At 39.5% G+C, this 16,650-nt stretch overlaps 1 protein-coding gene and 1 long non-coding RNA gene across 3 annotated transcripts in view; one reads left to right on the top strand and one right to left on the bottom strand.

The window, feature by feature from the left end:
* FBXO33 (F-box protein 33) overlaps positions 1 to 12,965 on the bottom strand; it is a 32,744-nt gene extending 19,779 nt beyond the window's left edge. The window contains exon 1 of the mRNA XM_041757993.1: positions 12,109 to 12,965. Coding sequence (XP_041613927.1) covers positions 12,109 to 12,716 — 608 coding nt within the window. The 5' untranslated portion in view covers positions 12,717 to 12,965. The remainder of the gene's footprint in view (positions 1 to 12,108) is intronic.
* Positions 12,966 to 13,128: 163 nt separating this feature from the next.
* Positions 13,129 to 16,650, top strand: part of LOC121492813 — a 42,672-nt gene continuing 39,150 nt past the window's right edge. For both annotated transcript variants that reach the window (XR_005988303.1, XR_005988302.1), the window contains exon 1: positions 13,129 to 13,226. This is a non-coding gene — a long non-coding RNA (uncharacterized LOC121492813). The remainder of the gene's footprint in view (positions 13,227 to 16,650) is intronic.

Raw genomic sequence — 16,650 nt, 5'->3', positions numbered from 1 at the left:
GAAGGTGAGTTCAAAGTCTTCCTACATTGCCACTTCAACCAGAACTCAGAAAAGAAATTTAAACTAGCTGCACATAGCTTTCACATTTATAAGAACTTTATTCATGTTAAAATCACTAAAAAAAAACCACAAAACCCTAACAACCTGTACACTAGTAAAATTTAACAAGTTAATATAAGGAGAATCTCTGGAATATTTGTTGTAGTTCCTACTATACCATATTAATTTTTAATACAATATTAAAAATACCCCAGCAATGTTAGAAACATGCCACTGAGGGCAATTTAAAAAATTCTTCCTATTTGCAAAAATGAAATGGTAATAATCTTGTTACTGTAGAACTAATAATACAAATTTTCCTTATAGATGTAATCACAGACATACTTTTAAAGCTAGAATGATTCATGGAATTATCCAATTCAATAATTTCTTTGAAATCAAGAAATTGAAGTAAATTGTTTAAGACTGCAATACTAGTTAGGGCAGAGCTAGGTAGAGGACCTGGGTTCTGACTCCCATTTCATGTTGTTTCTTATAATTAAACCATGTCCTTGAATACAGTGGTCTTGATGAAAGTTATTGGAAGAATCCTAAGTGGCATATTTTAGAGTAGAATCTGATGGACATTTGTGGAAACAAGTTTTTGGATACTTATTGTTCCATTCAAAATGAGAAATTTTTAATTGATACGGAAAACAATAATTCACTTTTAAATTTAGCAAAACAGAAAACAAACCCCACTGACAACTCAATGGCAGCTTTCAAATATGTTGTGTTGAAATCAGACTATAGATCATATGGTGAAGCCATATTCCTGCACAATGTCTATAGCATGCACTTGCTCAAAAGCCTGTAATAAAAACATACTGGGAAAGCATTACAGTTGGTTTCAAAGTGTTCTTTCATCTTAATTCTTCAACTTAGTTTAGCTCTATTCCTAGGGTAATATTAATAGAATACAACCTACTTACTATTACTAGTCCCTCTGCAACACATCTTCCATGTGTTGTGAGAGCACAAAACCATAAACAGTGTTTGATAATCAATCTTCTGAAACATGCAAAAGGCCATACTATTGCCAAAAGAGAATGAATTTCTTCAACCTGTCTGCATTCTTTTTTAATCCTATTACAAAAATCCATCAGTTTTAGATCTAGAGCTATCAGATCATTAAGTACTTACAACTTAGGAACTGAGCCTATAGACTTCTCTCCTACTCTTTGTTCAATTATTAAAATATGTACCGTGTGTCAACGATGTGAAAAGTTAGGGCAAGTAAGCTTCTTATGTCCATGAATTTTTGTCTCCTGGCATAGAAATAAAGGTTTTAAAAGGACTCATTTTAGAAAAATTGGACGAGAATAAGGAATTATTAATAACTTTGTTAATGTATATTAATAGCCTTGTGTTCATATAAAAAAACCCCACAGTTTTCAGAGCTTTCTACTAAAGTGTGTAGTGTAAAATGATTTTGATATCTTGGACTTGTTTTAAAACACGTCAGTAAAGATAAAAGAAAGAAATGTGGCAAAATCCTTAAATTACTGAATATGGGTGATAGGTTGGTTCACTGTGTCTATTTTTGTGTGTGTTAGAAAATTTCATTAAAAAAAATTAGAAAACCAGGCAGTCATTTCTCTGTATGACTGGCAAGTTCACTAAACTATTGTGGTTCAGTTTCAGCACCTGTAAAAGTAGGAATAATAATGGTATTTACCCTTATAATACTGCTGTTTCTCTGAGAAAACTAGTTTTGCATTTAAGGGGTTGTTAAGGACATATCTCATGAGCTTTCTGCAGTGCTGGCAATACAGCTGGACCTTACCCAGTCCCATGACTACTGTGGTGACTCTAATTGGGGTTTGGTATCAGGAGTGTGTTAGGTTTGAGAGGTGGGCCTAAGCTACGGAAGGTCAGTCTTTTGCTTCAGGTGACTACCTTTCTTCTTTGTCGAACCAAAACTGTCCTTTTGATGTTCCTAAGAGTGAGATTTTGATTCTTTTTTGAAGTAACTAGCAACATTTGCATAAATGCTCAATTCTGCCCTTGTTTGCTCCCCTTTTCCTTGTCCACTGAAGAGATGTCATAGAAGAGTACACATGATGAATGTCTGGGTAGGAAAACAGATTTATCTGGGCCTGTGGTTACAGGTGATTAGACCAGCGATTTGGGGCAAAGAATTCTTGTGAAGAGTACTAACTGCTTCTTCCTTTCCACTTAGTCCTAGCATCTTGAGCCTGTAACTCACACGAGGGCCAGACTCAAGTAAATTCAAGGAAGTAATGGGTTTATATGAAGCAGGCAGTGAGGGAGGAGACAAGAGGGAAAGGAAAATCCCAAGTGACTGTAGTAAGGAAGACTAGAAGTTTCTGGGGCAATCTGACAGGCTAATCCATAAGGCCTATATGAACAGGGCACTGTTTGAAAGTACTTTGTGGAAGAAGGAGCTAAATAGCAAAGATAAGCCATATTTTCAGAAAATAAACTATTCAAACCCTAGGTATTTTCTCTCTTTTTTTAAAAGTATAAATCATTAACAAAAGGAAAACAAAATGAATAAAAATAGCCAATGGAAAAATATTTTGATATACTGAAGGAGTAATTAAAAGGGCATTATAATATCAAATAAACAAGTCTAATTTTTAATACTTACATTCTACTTCTAGAAGACCTCCAGATAAAAATACAGAATCAAACTACTCACTACTTTCATTGCTCCCACACTGGTCCATAGCACCATCATCTCTTGCCTGGATTACTACAAAGGCCTCCTGACCCAGCCCGTTGCTTCTACCCGTCTTGCTACAAACTATTTCCAACACAGCATCTGAAATATTCCTTTTTCTTGTTTCAGTGTACAAAATAGATTCAATTTCTCTATACATCATGCTATGCTCACCACAATTGTAGCTATTATGTGTCGTCATACAGTACTATTACAGTATCATTGACTATATTCCCTCTGCTGTGCCTTTTATTCTCATGACTTATTCATTCCATAACAGGAAGCTTGTATCTCCTATCCCTTTTTACCCACTTTGCTCATCCTCCCATCCCTCTTCTCTGTGGCAACCACCACTTTCTTCTGTTAGTGTTCTTTTTGAAATATTAGATCATGTCACTCCTCGGTTCAAAACTTTTTCATGGCTCCTCATCTCACTTGGAGTAAAAGTCAAAGTCCTTACAAGGGCCTAATAAAGGGCTACTGATTTCTACTTCATCTTCCCTTTTATGTGGTAGGCAGTGTTCTACATCCCAAGGCATTTTCTATCTTACTTAAGCACACTCCTGGTCAAAGTCCCACAGCAGAGCTCCTCCACTTACTGCTACTTACTATTTACTCTAGGAATTACTTCCCAGAGAGACATAGAAGGCTGCTCCCTCCCTTCTTTTCTCAAACTGGTTATGTCCACTTATTTTTTAAATAATAATTTCAGTATACATATTATTTTAATATACATATTTAAATTGTATGTTTTACAGCACGTATATTGTAAGTATGTATATTAAAATTCCATTGAAAAGAATTATCTTTTTACTTTTTCGCATAAGAATTTCCCTATAAATTAAACCATCACAATTTTTGACACACACACACACACACACACACACACCTCTGAGACACTGTTGGTCTGGTTCCAGACCATTACAATAAAGCGAATATTGTAATAAGGCCAAGTCAAATGAATTTTTTGGTTTCCCAGTCAGTGCATATACAAATTCTTTTTACAGTATATTGTAGTCTATTAAGTGTACAATAGCATTAGGTCTAAGTGTACATGACTTAATTAAAAAATATTTTATTGCTAAAAACCCATCATCTGAGCTTTCACCAATTTGTTTTTGCTGGTGGAGGATCTTACCTTCATGTGATGGCTACTGACTAATCAGGATGGTGGGTGCTGAAAGATAGGGTGGATGTGGCAATTTCTTAAAATAAAAAAAATAAAGTTTGGCACATTAAGCTTTATGTGTCAAATTGACTCTTACAAATTATTTTTCTGTAGCATGCAAAGCTGTTTGATAGCATTTTACCCACACTGGAGTCAATCCTCTCAAACCATCCTGCTGCTTTATCAGCTAAGTTAATGTAATATTCCAAATCCTTTATTGTCATTACAATATTGTCATTACAATCTTCACAACATCTTTACCAGGAATGGATTTCATTTCAAGAAACTACTCTCTTTGCCTATCCCTAAGAAGCAACTTCTAATTCATTAAAGTTTTACCATGAGATTGTAGTGATTCAGTCATATCTTCGGGCTCCACTTCTAGTTCTAGTTCTCTTCCTATTTCCACTACATCTGCAGTTACTACCTCTACTGAAATCTTGAACCCTTCAAAATCATCCATGAGGACTGAAATCAAATTCTTCCATACTCCTTTGATGTTGGTATTTTGACTTCTTCATGTGAATTGACGGTTCTTAATGATATCTAGAATGCTATTCTTTCCAGAAGATTTTCAACTTACTTTGCCCAGATTATCACAGGAATCATGATTTATGAGTGATAGCCTTATGATATGTATTTCTTAAATAATAACACTTGAAAATCAAAATTACTTCTTGATCCATGGGCTATAGAATGGATTTTGTGCTAGCAGTCATGAAAGCAACATTGATTTCATAGTACAGTCCCATCAGAACTCTTGGATGAACAGGTGTATTGTCAACGAGTTGTAATATTTTAAAAGGAGTTTTTTTTTTTTTTTTTTTTTTTTTTTTTGTTGTTGTTGTTGTTTGCTTTCCTGAGCAGTAGGTCTAAACAGTGGGCTCAAAAATAGTAAACCAAAAAAAAAAAAAAAAAAAAAAATATATATATATATATATATATATATATATATATATTCAGTAAACCACGGTGTAAATAGACATGCTGTCATCCAGGCTTTGTTGTTTCATTCATAGAGCTCAGGCAGAGTAGATTCAACATAGTTCCTAAGGGCCCTATGATTTTGGCAATAATCAATGAGCACTGATTTCAACTTAAAGTTACCAGTTACATTAGCTCCTAATAAGAGAGTCAACCTGTTTTTTGAAGCTTTGAAATGAGGCAATGATTTCTCTCTAGCTATCAAAGTCCTACATGGCATCTTCTTCCGATGGTAGGCTGTTTTGTCTATGTTGAAAATCTGTTGCTTAGTGTAGCCGTCTTCATTAATTATCTTAGCTGGAGCTTCTGGATAACTTGCTACAGCTTCTGCATCAGCATTGCTGCTTCACTTTGTACCTTGATGTTATGAAGACGACTTCTTTCCTTAAACCTCATGAACCAACTTCTGCTAGCTTCAAACTTTTCTTCTGTAACTTTCTCACCTCTGTCAGCCTTTCAGTTTCTCAAGAACTGAAGAGAGTTAGGGCCTTGTTCTGGATTAGGCTTTGGCTTAAGGGAATGTTGTGGCTGGTTTGGTTTTCTGTCCAGATCACTCAAACTTTCTCCATATCAACAATAAAGCTGTTCCACTTATTTGTGTGCTCCCTGGGGTAGCATTTTCAATTTCCTTCAAGAACATTTATTTTGCATTCACAAATTGGCTGTCTGACACAAGAGAATTTGCTTTTGGCCTATCTCAGCCTTTCACATGCCTTCCTCACTAAACTTAACCATTTTTAGCTTCTGATTTAAAGTGAGACACATGTGACTCTTCCTGTCACTTGAGGCCATTTCAGAGATTTTTATTTTATTTAATTTTTTTGTAGATTTTATTTATTTACTCATGAGAGACACACACACACAGAGAGAGAGGCAGACATAGGCAGAGGGCGCCTGATGAGGCCTTGATCCTGGGACCCAGGGATCATGCCCCAAGCCAAAGGCAGATGCTCAACCACTGAGCCACCAGGCGTCCCATTTCAGAGTTATTATTTGGCCTAATTTAAATATTGTTGTGTCTCAGGGATTAAGGGAGAAGGAAAGAGACAAGGGAATGACTGGTCACTGGAGCAGTGAGAACACACACATTTACTGATTAAGTTTGCCATCTTATGTGGAAATGGTTTGTGGTACTCCAAAATAATTATAGTGGTAACATCAAAGATCACTGGCCACATAACAAATCTAATAATAATGAAGAAGTTTGAAATACTGTAGGAGTTACCAAAATAAGACACAGAGACACAAAGTGAGCAAGTACTGTTGGAAAAATGGTGCCAAGATAATTGCTAGATGTAGGGTTGCCACAAAATGTCAATTTGTAAAATAAAGCATTATCTGTCAAGGGCAATAAAGCAAAGCACAATAAAACAAGGTATGCCTGTGGTATTCATTGAATTAGTTTGAGCAATTCTTTGAAAATAATATTAACCATCTATGAGCCTCAGAAATAGTCCTCAAGTTCTAACTACAGAAGGTTGAAGACCTTTCATTTTCTGGGATTCTGTTGTACTGTTTTCTGTAACTGGGACCCAAAAGTTTTTGATATCATAATCACACAAGGAGCACACAAAATGTTATCAGTTGTCTAAACTGATAAAACCTAAAATAATCTACATCATTGCAAGTAATTCTTTCAAGTTAATTCTATTCTTAGTTCATGTTTAGTACCAAGTGTGTTTACATCCACATACCACTTTTGATAACATATTTCCTCCTCTCACAAATGCTGATGAATGACCACAGCCAAATGACACAAATAAAAACAAACACTTTTAGAGAAATGTTGTCCAGTAGAACTCTGCCACGATAGCAATACTCTGTTCCATGCTGTCTAATGACATATGGCAACTGAGCGCTGGAAATGTGACTACTGTGACTAACAGTCACATATGGCTATTGAGCACTGGAGATGTGACTATTGTGACTAACTAATCTTTAATTTTATTTAATAAATTAAAAATTGAAAAGCTATATGTGACTAGCGGCAACCAAATTGTACAGCACAATTTTAAGGATCAGAAATAAGTCATCAGGATATAATAGCTTATTAGCTTTTTTAGGATCCATTAACTAAAAGCAATCTCCTAGCATTTGCTTTACTGTTCACTTACTCAATTACCTTCTAAGAATCACCATCATCTTTCAATCCCAGAGATTACACAAGAAAAGTTTAAATAAGATTGACACTTAAAATTGCTATTGAACATGCTATTAAAAGATCATTGTAATAATACTAAGAATAAGAAAACTAAGTGATTCTTAAAGAGAAATGATGGAAAAACATTTGATTCTCCTTTTTCTCTACACCCAAGCAGCAAGTTCTCTTGGCTCTATTTCCAAAATATATTCTAAATCTATCCACTTTTCTTCATCTCTACTGTCTCCACCATACTCTAAGCTATCATCATCTCTGTCTCTATTTTTGCAACAGTTTCCCAAGTTTCCCTGTGTCTTTTCCCTCTTGTAATTCACTCATTACACAGCAGAGTATCTTAAAATGCGTATTAGATCACATTATTTTTGCCGTTAAATATTTTTCTGTGATTTCTTCTTAGAATGTAGCTCAAACTTCCTTCCACAAGCCCACATAATCAATCCCATTCCTTCCTCCTTCTGTATTGCAGAAAGCATGACAACGCCCCCTCTCACCTCACTTTCCTTCTCATGGTCCGGCCATACTTTCTTTCCTATTGCTTCAACAGGTCAAAAATTTGTCTGACCTAAAGCCTTGGTGTTTGGTGTTTGTTTTTTTTTTCTCCCCCTGCTTAAAATGCTGTTTGCTCAGATCTTCAGATGGGTAACTTGTGTCATTCACATTGCAGCTCAAATGTCTTTTTCAGACATGTTTTCCCTTGCTACTCTAATGTTGCCACCTAGTCACTATTACATAGTGCTCTTTTATTTTCACAACTGAAATAATCTCCCTTTCATTTACTTACTGTTTTTTTTTTTTCTTTCCCCTCTAGAATGTTGGCTCTATGAGAATAGGAAGTTTGTTTTCACTGCTTGACACATAGTGGGCTCTCAATATTTGGAGGAAAACCACCAGATTTTTTAAAACTATCGTTTTAGGCCCTAAATAAGTTGATCAAGTTGGATGAACTCTTTCAGGGTTTCCTCAGAACTAACTCATTAAAATGGAAATAATTTAATCACTTCACTCAAAAACTGCTTCACAGCTTCACTTAACACAGAAGAAATGACATTTTACTTTAACAATCTTTTGCTGGGTTTTATTTCATATCCTCAATCTATCAGTTCTCAGTCACTGTAAGAATGTACCTATATGGCCTAGAGAGAACCCTAATTCTTCTTAGCATCCCTCCGAGGAGGTTAGTTTCTTTAACAGGTTGGAATCTCCTCCTTTCTCAATGACCTATGAAACCATTTTAACTTGTCAGTTTTCAAGTAAGGAGTCTGTCGGGTATGCAGCATCTCACCTCTCTTCTCTATGGGCAGTCACCACTTGGTCAGAGTCCCAATATATTTTAATAGTTATTCTGCAAATAGACTTCTTTACACAAATGATAAAAGCTCTCAAAAGAAAGATGCTATTATTACATGTATTTACTACATTCTGAGAAAAGAAAATATTTCAAGAAAAATAAGGCTGAGGGTTGTTGAACACAACACTTTCAAGGCATTTCCTACCATCTTAGATAGTAATAGGAAATGTCCAAAGAATTTTTAACTTATTTTCAGATGTATTTTTTAAAGGCCTTATGTGTTTTTGGATCCTGGTAGACTGATGCTGAGAAAACAATACAAACGTAAGAGTCTTCTTCATTGCACATGCCAAGTCAACAAGACAAATCTAATAATTATTAATAGAACTTCTACTACCGAGAGGTTATGTCAGTGGGCATAGCCGTGAAATGGTCAATGTACATATATGTAGTTGGGAGACCTAGCCCAGATCTTTAACAAGAAAATCTCCCTCAAATAAAATCTCACTGGCCCATGCAGTATTTATCTTTAATAAAAGTACTGCACTCAATTTGGAATTTTATCCAACAAAGCTCATGTAAAATACTTATACAGTTCAGAAAAGCATAAACTGGATGATTACAACGTACCTATGCCTGCTGTTTAAAAATAAATATTTTTAGTTACTGAATCTATTAGCTATTATCATAAATCTTATTGTCCACAAACTCATTTTTCCTAAGTAGTCAAATACAACATTTCAATAGGTAGTACTCAGCAACTAGATTACACCCTAAAAATGAGTATCTACGTATGTTGTTTTGAACTTTTAAGAACAATTTCTTATGGAACAACTGCAGAAGAAATTCAGCCTACTTAACATAATACAATTGAACGAGAAATACCTACTGTATTTCTATTCTATTTTGTTCCTACAGTACTGGCAGATATTGCAGCCTCCTGTAGGGAGGGGAACTATGAAACCTAGAGTACTGTGTTTTGCCCTTTGAGAGGCATTTCTGCATCTCTTTGATCTTCATCAGTTGTTCCTAACATCTAAGATATCTGCAAAGAGGCTACAGTCACCGTGAGGGTACACGCGTATATCAAACCCAGGAACCAAGCAAAAAACTAAAATGCTGATTATCCTCTTCGAAGAGTATCCTTGAAAAGTTCCCACAATCCAAGGTTATAGTTTTAGTCTTTTCCTGGGGAACATGAAAATATCTGGAACACAACAAAGTAACAGTCTGAGTTGTGTAAATTATATAAAGGAATTCACCACAAAGCCTGGAAGCATAAGGCTTGTGAACCAGTAGGTTTCATATCCCCTTTAGTACTTTTAAAATGGCAGAAATCATAGAGCAAAACTACTGTAAATTTAACTTTGGAATGTTAAGAACAATATCAAATGTTCATTTTTCTCATTAGTTATTTGATGCGTTTGGAAAACCCAAAAAAACACTAAATAAAATTATTTTCTTCTTCACTGAACCTGAGTCTGTAGTTCAAGTGCTTACAGAAGGAAGTATAGGGTTTAACAAAATTATCAAATAAACAACTTGATCTAAAACATTTCAAATTTGTTAAAATTGAAATAAAACTAGTCCCATTTATGTTTTTTAACATCCACATTAGTACTTTCATTATTACTAGAGCACCTCAAGACATTTTCAAAAATAAAGGTTAAATTAACTTATTTCCAAACACTTAAAGATAATTTATTTAAAAAAATCCTTTGAAATATCATTAGGATAGATAATATGTGTAAAAATACTATACTTTATTTTACACATACAATGAATGTGCTATCAAAGCAGCACAACTCACAGTACCATCCCTACTGTAAAAGACAAGAAAACCTTAAAATTAGAGATGACAGTGTACTGTATTTGTATAGAAGTGACAGCTGACCCAAATGGGCTGGCATAAGGTGGCATTATAGACATTATAGATTGGGATGCTAATAGAAGTGATAGATATACTTTTATTTGTCAATTATACCTCAATAAAGCAGAGGGGGGAAAAAGTGGTAGGGGTAAGGAAAGGAGGGAAAGACAAATTAAACAACAATGAAAAGGAGTGATATGCTTTTTTGCCTATATAACGTTATCCATCCATCCATCCAACCAACTAGTTATTAAAACGCTTAAAGGGATTCGGCACTATGTAAAGCTTATTTGTATTTGGCAAAGGCAAGTTTTTTTGTTTTTTTTTTTTTGTTTTTTTTTGTTTTTGGATGGTTGCTCAGAAGTGCCATCTGATCTCAGAACAGAAAAATCTAATTAGTACTCACTGAATTCACCCCACTCTTGGTCTCATCAGTAGTTTAAGTGCTCACTGACTGAATCTTTTCAACTCTGGGTCATTTGGTCCTCTAGTCATACATTCAACTCTGAGAGCCTCCAATTTACATCTTCAAACAGCCTCTCTTGCTATACACAATCAAAGTCAGAAAACAGAATGGCTTGGTGTGAAATGCTGCGAAATACACAGGCCGCTGGAATGATGGAGCCATGCTCCAGGTACAACTTGGACTACATGCTTATTCCCTCAGATACAGAATTTATATACATAGTCTAGCATTAAATCAGTACCTTCTCTCAATTGTTCAATATAATACATGATGTTCAATACAACGTATTTATTGCAAAAGGAAGGACACGGCTCCTGTAGAAAAGTGATGCTGTATAACAATGTTTGTATCGCTTGACTCTATTAAGCATCAGTTTCCTTTCTATAAAATAGGGATAACAGCTGCCTTGCCTAACTCACAGGGTCATGAAAGGATCAAATAAGATAGTATACCTGTAAACTGCTAACTATTACTACCATATAAGTTGCTTCTTTTAGAACTTTTGAACTTTTCCAACTCACAGTTTAATTGTAAGTTTGGTTAGACCATCCAGATACAAAAAACGTAAACTAACAGGTTTTTAGAGAGGAGGACAAATAAAAGAAAATGTTGATAAGCATAACAGGTCAGAACATAGGAAGTGAATCGCAGAATTAAAATGAAGTCCTGATGCAAAACCAGGACAGGTACGTGCTTACACGTTGCAGACACTGGGCAGTTCCCCCAGCACAAACACTAAGCTGGACTGTGCTACTCTTAGGTGAATCACTGGGGACAAGTTGAGTCTGGTGATGCAAGGGGAGGGACTTCCAACCCCGATGATCAGGCTCTTCCCTCATGCCTTTAACAAACACTCCTACTCTTTGTGCCTGGCCCAGTTAATGAAAACTATTCCTGGTAAGAAAATGGCTGTCAAAGATATTTTTTTTGGGGGGGGGGGGGGGTGGCGCGGAGAATCTTGTAACTACGAGACGCCAGCAGCATACCTCCTTCTTCCCCCACCACGAACTATTTTGAAATGCACAGGTTCAGAGTCAGAAAAAGCAGGTTATGTTTTGTTTCTCCCAAGACTCACAGGCCTCACCCTTCAAGCTTCAGTTCTCTCATCTGTAAAAGGAAGAATGACGGCGCCTGTCCGCTTCATCCCAGGGCCACAGAGAGGATGAGTGAGACAGTTCCTGAGAGGCGCCAGGAGTGGTGTCTGAAAACACCCGGTCCGTCACTGTTGATAAAATATCACGATGCGTCCCGTTATGCCCTCCCGCCTCAAGGAAGTCGCCCGGTTGGAACGGACACCCTCAGTCACTGAAGAAAGCGACGCTAAATCCGGCCGGGTGTCTCCGCACCGCACCTATTTCGGGGCGAGAGGTAGCAAGCGACACGGGGCCCCAGGAGCGGGGGAGAGGAGAGAGGCGCAAGGATCGGAGGGGTCCGCGATGAGCCTACCTGTTGTTCCGGATGCTGACCAGCACGCACAGCACCAGCTCCAAGTAGGTGCGCAGCACTTCCAGCCAACGGGTGGAGAGCTGCAAGGCCTCGACCTCTTCCCCGCCAGTCCCGGTGTCCGCGCCGCCTCCGTCGCCCGGGCCGCCGCCACCGCTCAGGTAATTCTCGGCGGCGAACTCAACGCGCAGCTCTCGCACGAACCAGCCGCACTTGCGCATGAGGAATTCGAGCCGGGGCTGCTCGGCGGGGGAGACGCGGAGGCAGATGCGGAGCTGCGGCCAGAGGGCAGGGTAGAAGAGGCACTCGCGCCAGTGCGAGCAGGAAGCGGAGGCCCGCAGCCGGTCGGGCGCCGGCAGGAAGGAGAAGATGTGCACGATCAGCTCGCTGGGCAGCGACGCGGCGCCTGCCGCCTGCCCGCACAGAGCCATCCGGCCCCGCCGCCGGCTGCCCGCCCCCGGCCGCCCCCGCAGTCCCCGGAGCAGCCCCCGCAGCCGTCGCAGCTGCTGCCGCCGCAGCCGCAGCCGCCGCCACCGCGCCACCCGGGCGGCCCCGGCTCGGGTTCGAGCTCCCGGCGGTCGGGGCTGCGGCACTGACAAGAACAACAACATCAATGACAAGGAAGAAGGGGGCGGAACCGTCGTGGGTCTTGGCGGAACCAAGTGTGGCACAAGCGGCCGAGAGGGGGGAAGGCCTCCGCGGGGGCGGCTTCTCGGCAGTCAGCTTCTGGTGCCGTGAGCTGTCCTCACGCGGGTCCAAGTCCCACAGACTCCGTGACTTCAAAACCGTCGCCTGTGGTGTTTTGGGCCCAGGAAGCCGCAGAACTCATCGGAAGGAAGCTGCACACCTCCCCGCACCTGGAGGCGGACGCAGGGCAGTGGTAGAAGCTGAGTTTGACGTCACCGGCGGTGGGCGGAGCCCTGCCAGGAGGAGCGCGACTTCCGGAAGAGGAGAGCGCCTGGTTGCCGGTAGGGAAGGGAGACGCGGCACGTGACTCTTGACGCACGCAGGCCGGCGGGGCGGGGCGGGGCGGGGCGGGGAGGGAAGCGCGGTTGGTGCCGGCGCTGGGCGGCCCGGCCCATCTCCTACCTGCGGCCGAGTCCCGGCAAGTGTGTGAGTCGGTAAGCTAATAAGGGCGCTCAGGCGGAGGCAGCGGCGGACCTCGGGTCAGTGCGAGGGGTCGCGATGCTTCTCAGTCTAAGGCTCTCCGTCGCCGGGCTGAGGACTCGCAGCCCAAGCGTCAGCCTGCACGGGGTTTCTGGGCGGACCCAGCCGTCCGGAGAACTGTTCAAAGAGTTTGAGACAGAGCCGCTGGGGAGAGGGAGCGGGCGGACGAGCTGGGTCGGGGGGGAGACCCTCGGGGCGGGGCGGCCGAGCGCCCAGGCCCGGGCCGGCCCGCGGGTGGACCTTCCCCACCGGTCGTTCGGCGCGCACGACCTCTGCGCCCTCCTGGCCTGTGGGGAAGGAGGGAGGACAGCGCCACCCTTTGGATTTTGAGGGAGAGAGAGAAGAAAAGTCAAATGAGTGGGATCTCCTGGTTGGTCGGTTGGTTGCCTGGTCGGATGGTTGGTTATCAGCCTCCTGTCCACGATTTGAGGGAGGCTGTGAGTTCCCGGTTCTGAGATTTAGAGGCTCTACTTGAAAAGAAGCTGATGAATATGGTAAAGACTGTCTTTAGTTTGGCGCCCGTAACTTGAGAGAAGGATTTTTAAAAACCGCCCCTTACCTTGATTACAACTTGGGGAGTAGTGAAGGGGCGGTGAAGTCAGAAAGGAGTAAGTGATTTTATGTAATAATTGAGGATTGCTTTAGTGCGGCTGCCGCTTCAGAGCCGTAACTGTGATCTTGGAACAGCCTTGTTCTCTTGGTAAACACCAAGAAACTGTTCTACCAGATATATTTAGTTTTCTGAGGGCAAAACTCTTCATTGATGCTGCTTTGATGGCTTTTGGTGCCTTGCGCGTACTATGTTTCCAACGATATTGTGTTATCACATCGGAGTTCCCTTCAGCTACGCATCTGCAAGAAGAGTATCGTTCGTGGTAGGTCGCGTCTCTGAACCTCTGCGAGTGCTCTTTCTGTGTGATTGTTGTTATACCTTATGAGTACTTTAACGTGCACTTACGGAAACAATTAGGAAGTTGAGACTTGGATTTTAGGTTCTTTATTTCTTAAACTCATTATTTTGAAGTGAACCATAGACCTCTAGATACTCCACTTTTAAGTCTTTCGGCGTGCATCTCCATAAAAGCACATTAACTACGGAACAAAAAATAATCACACTTTAAATAATAACATCTTAATGTTATCTAATATTCTAATATCAAATATTTAAGTCTTCATATTTATCCATTTATCTCCCAAATGACCCTTACAGATGTTTTATCCAAACTAGAATCCAGTTAAAGACCACACTTGTTTTTGTTTATGTATTGCAAGGCTGTTGCTTTAGGATAGTCACCCCCCCCCCCCACAACACTTTTTTTTTTTTCCCTCACCCTCTCTGATTAGCTAAAGAGGTGAGACTTACTCTCCTTAAAGTATCTCCCCTTTGGTAATTGTTTGACTATTTTCTCTTGATGTTTAGCTTATCCCTCTAGTCCTTGAATTTCTAATAAACTTGAACGTTAATGCTAAAGGCTTGAGTAGGTTGGTGACATCTTGATCTCCCTCCTAAATTTATGTGTTGTTTTTCTTCGTGATGTGTAAGGTGGTGTTTTGCCTCCCTAAAAATGTCTAGCTCCCCATCAACCATTTGCATAATGCCCTTAACAATAATTTATAATTCTTGCCTGAATCCTAATTTTATTAGGGGTTGCAAAATGATAGTTTCCAGATGAGGGTTTCATCTACATTTATTAATTTGCATTCTTCTGTGTAGTAGAAGCTTTCTTTTATAAACTGGCAAAATTTAATTACTCCAAAATAGAGCTTCTGTTGGAAAGTTAGCGAAAAAGATGCTTAGTTCTTTTTCTTTTATTACCAATTTAAAAAGTAAGTTTTAGGGCTCCCAAGAGTGACAAATGAGTTTTTCTAGCTTTTATTTTTTCTGAATATCATGTACTCATTGGTTTGGGGTATATTTTAATTAGCTATTCATTTAAAAAAATATTTAGAGAGAGAGTATGAGCAGGGATAGAGGGAAATGAAGAGGTGAAGAGAGAGTCTCAGGAAGGGTCCATGCTAAGCGCAGAGCCTGTCCAGGGGCTGGATCTCACCGCCCTAAGATCAGGACAGGAGCTGAAATCAAGAGTCAGATGCTTAACCGGCTGATTCACCCAGGTGCCTCTAGTTATTTTTTTTGATTCTTAAATTTGATGCTTCTAGAACACCTCTCAAAGAATTCTGTGTAAATATTATTATAATAAAAAATCCTTGAGCATTTTTAGTAGATGTAACATTGGACTGGGTTGGAGAGTGAGGCTACATTTTGATCTTTTTTGCTTTTGCTATGATCCAGCTAGGTGACATTTGAACAATTTTCTTAACTAACTCTTTGGGCCTTGTTTTCTCCATCTGTACAAATAGAGAGTATTGGCAAGGTTCCCTGCAGCTCTGATATTCTCTGACTTAAATAAGAAGACAAAACTTAGACATATTTTACATATCATAAAATTCACCCATTTCAAGTCAGTGATTTTTAGTAGTTATACCAAATGGTGCAGCCATCATTATAAATCAATTTTAGAACATCTTCATCCCTTTAATAAGATACCTTGTGCCCATTTACAGCTAATTCCTCAGACAGCCACTAATGTACTTTCTGTCTCTAATTTGCCTTTTCTGAACATTTAGTATTAATAGAATCATATATGATCTTTTCTGTCTTCTTTCACTTAGCATAATGTTTTTGAGGTTCATTCATGATGTAGCGTGTCATTAATCCATTCCTTTTTATTGCTGAATAGTATTCCATTTTATGGATTAAAAAAATACATATAGCCTATTCACCAGTTGATGGACACTTAGATTCCCAAGTTTTGGCTATCATGAATAATATTTCTGTGAACATTCATGTGCAAGTCTTGTGGACATATGTTTTCATTTCTTTTGGATAGATACCTAGGAAAGTGATAGGTTGTATGGTAGTTCCATGTATAACTGTCAAACTGTTTTCCAAAGCGTCTGTATCATTTTTCGTTCCTAGAAGCAATGTATGAGGGTTTCCAGGCTCTGACTTTTTGATGATCTTGAGATAGTCTACGATTGATTTGAGATTATTTTTCCTTATTCTTAGCATTTTGCTAAAAACAAACCGCATTTTTCTTGGATACCATTAATACTTAGTTTTTAATTATTAGGAGTAGTTCCTAAAGGAAATAAAAATATATCAATTTTATACCAGTCTGCTATAAAATAAAATTCAACTTAGTGGTTTTTTTTTTTTTAAGATTTTATTTTTTCATGAGAGACACACAGAGAGAGAGAGGTGGGTTCCATGCAGGGAGCCTGATGTGGGACTCAATCCTGAGACTCCAGGATCATGCCCTGGGTGGAAGGCACGTGCCCAACAGCTGAGCCACCCAGGCGTCCCAGCTTCTTAGT

The sequence above is a fragment of the Vulpes lagopus genome, chromosome 6 (assembly GCF_018345385.1).
Source record: "Vulpes lagopus strain Blue_001 chromosome 6, ASM1834538v1, whole genome shotgun sequence".
Lineage (NCBI taxonomy): Eukaryota > Metazoa > Chordata > Mammalia > Carnivora > Canidae > Vulpes > Vulpes lagopus.
This window is presented reverse-complemented; position numbering and strand designations above follow the sequence as displayed.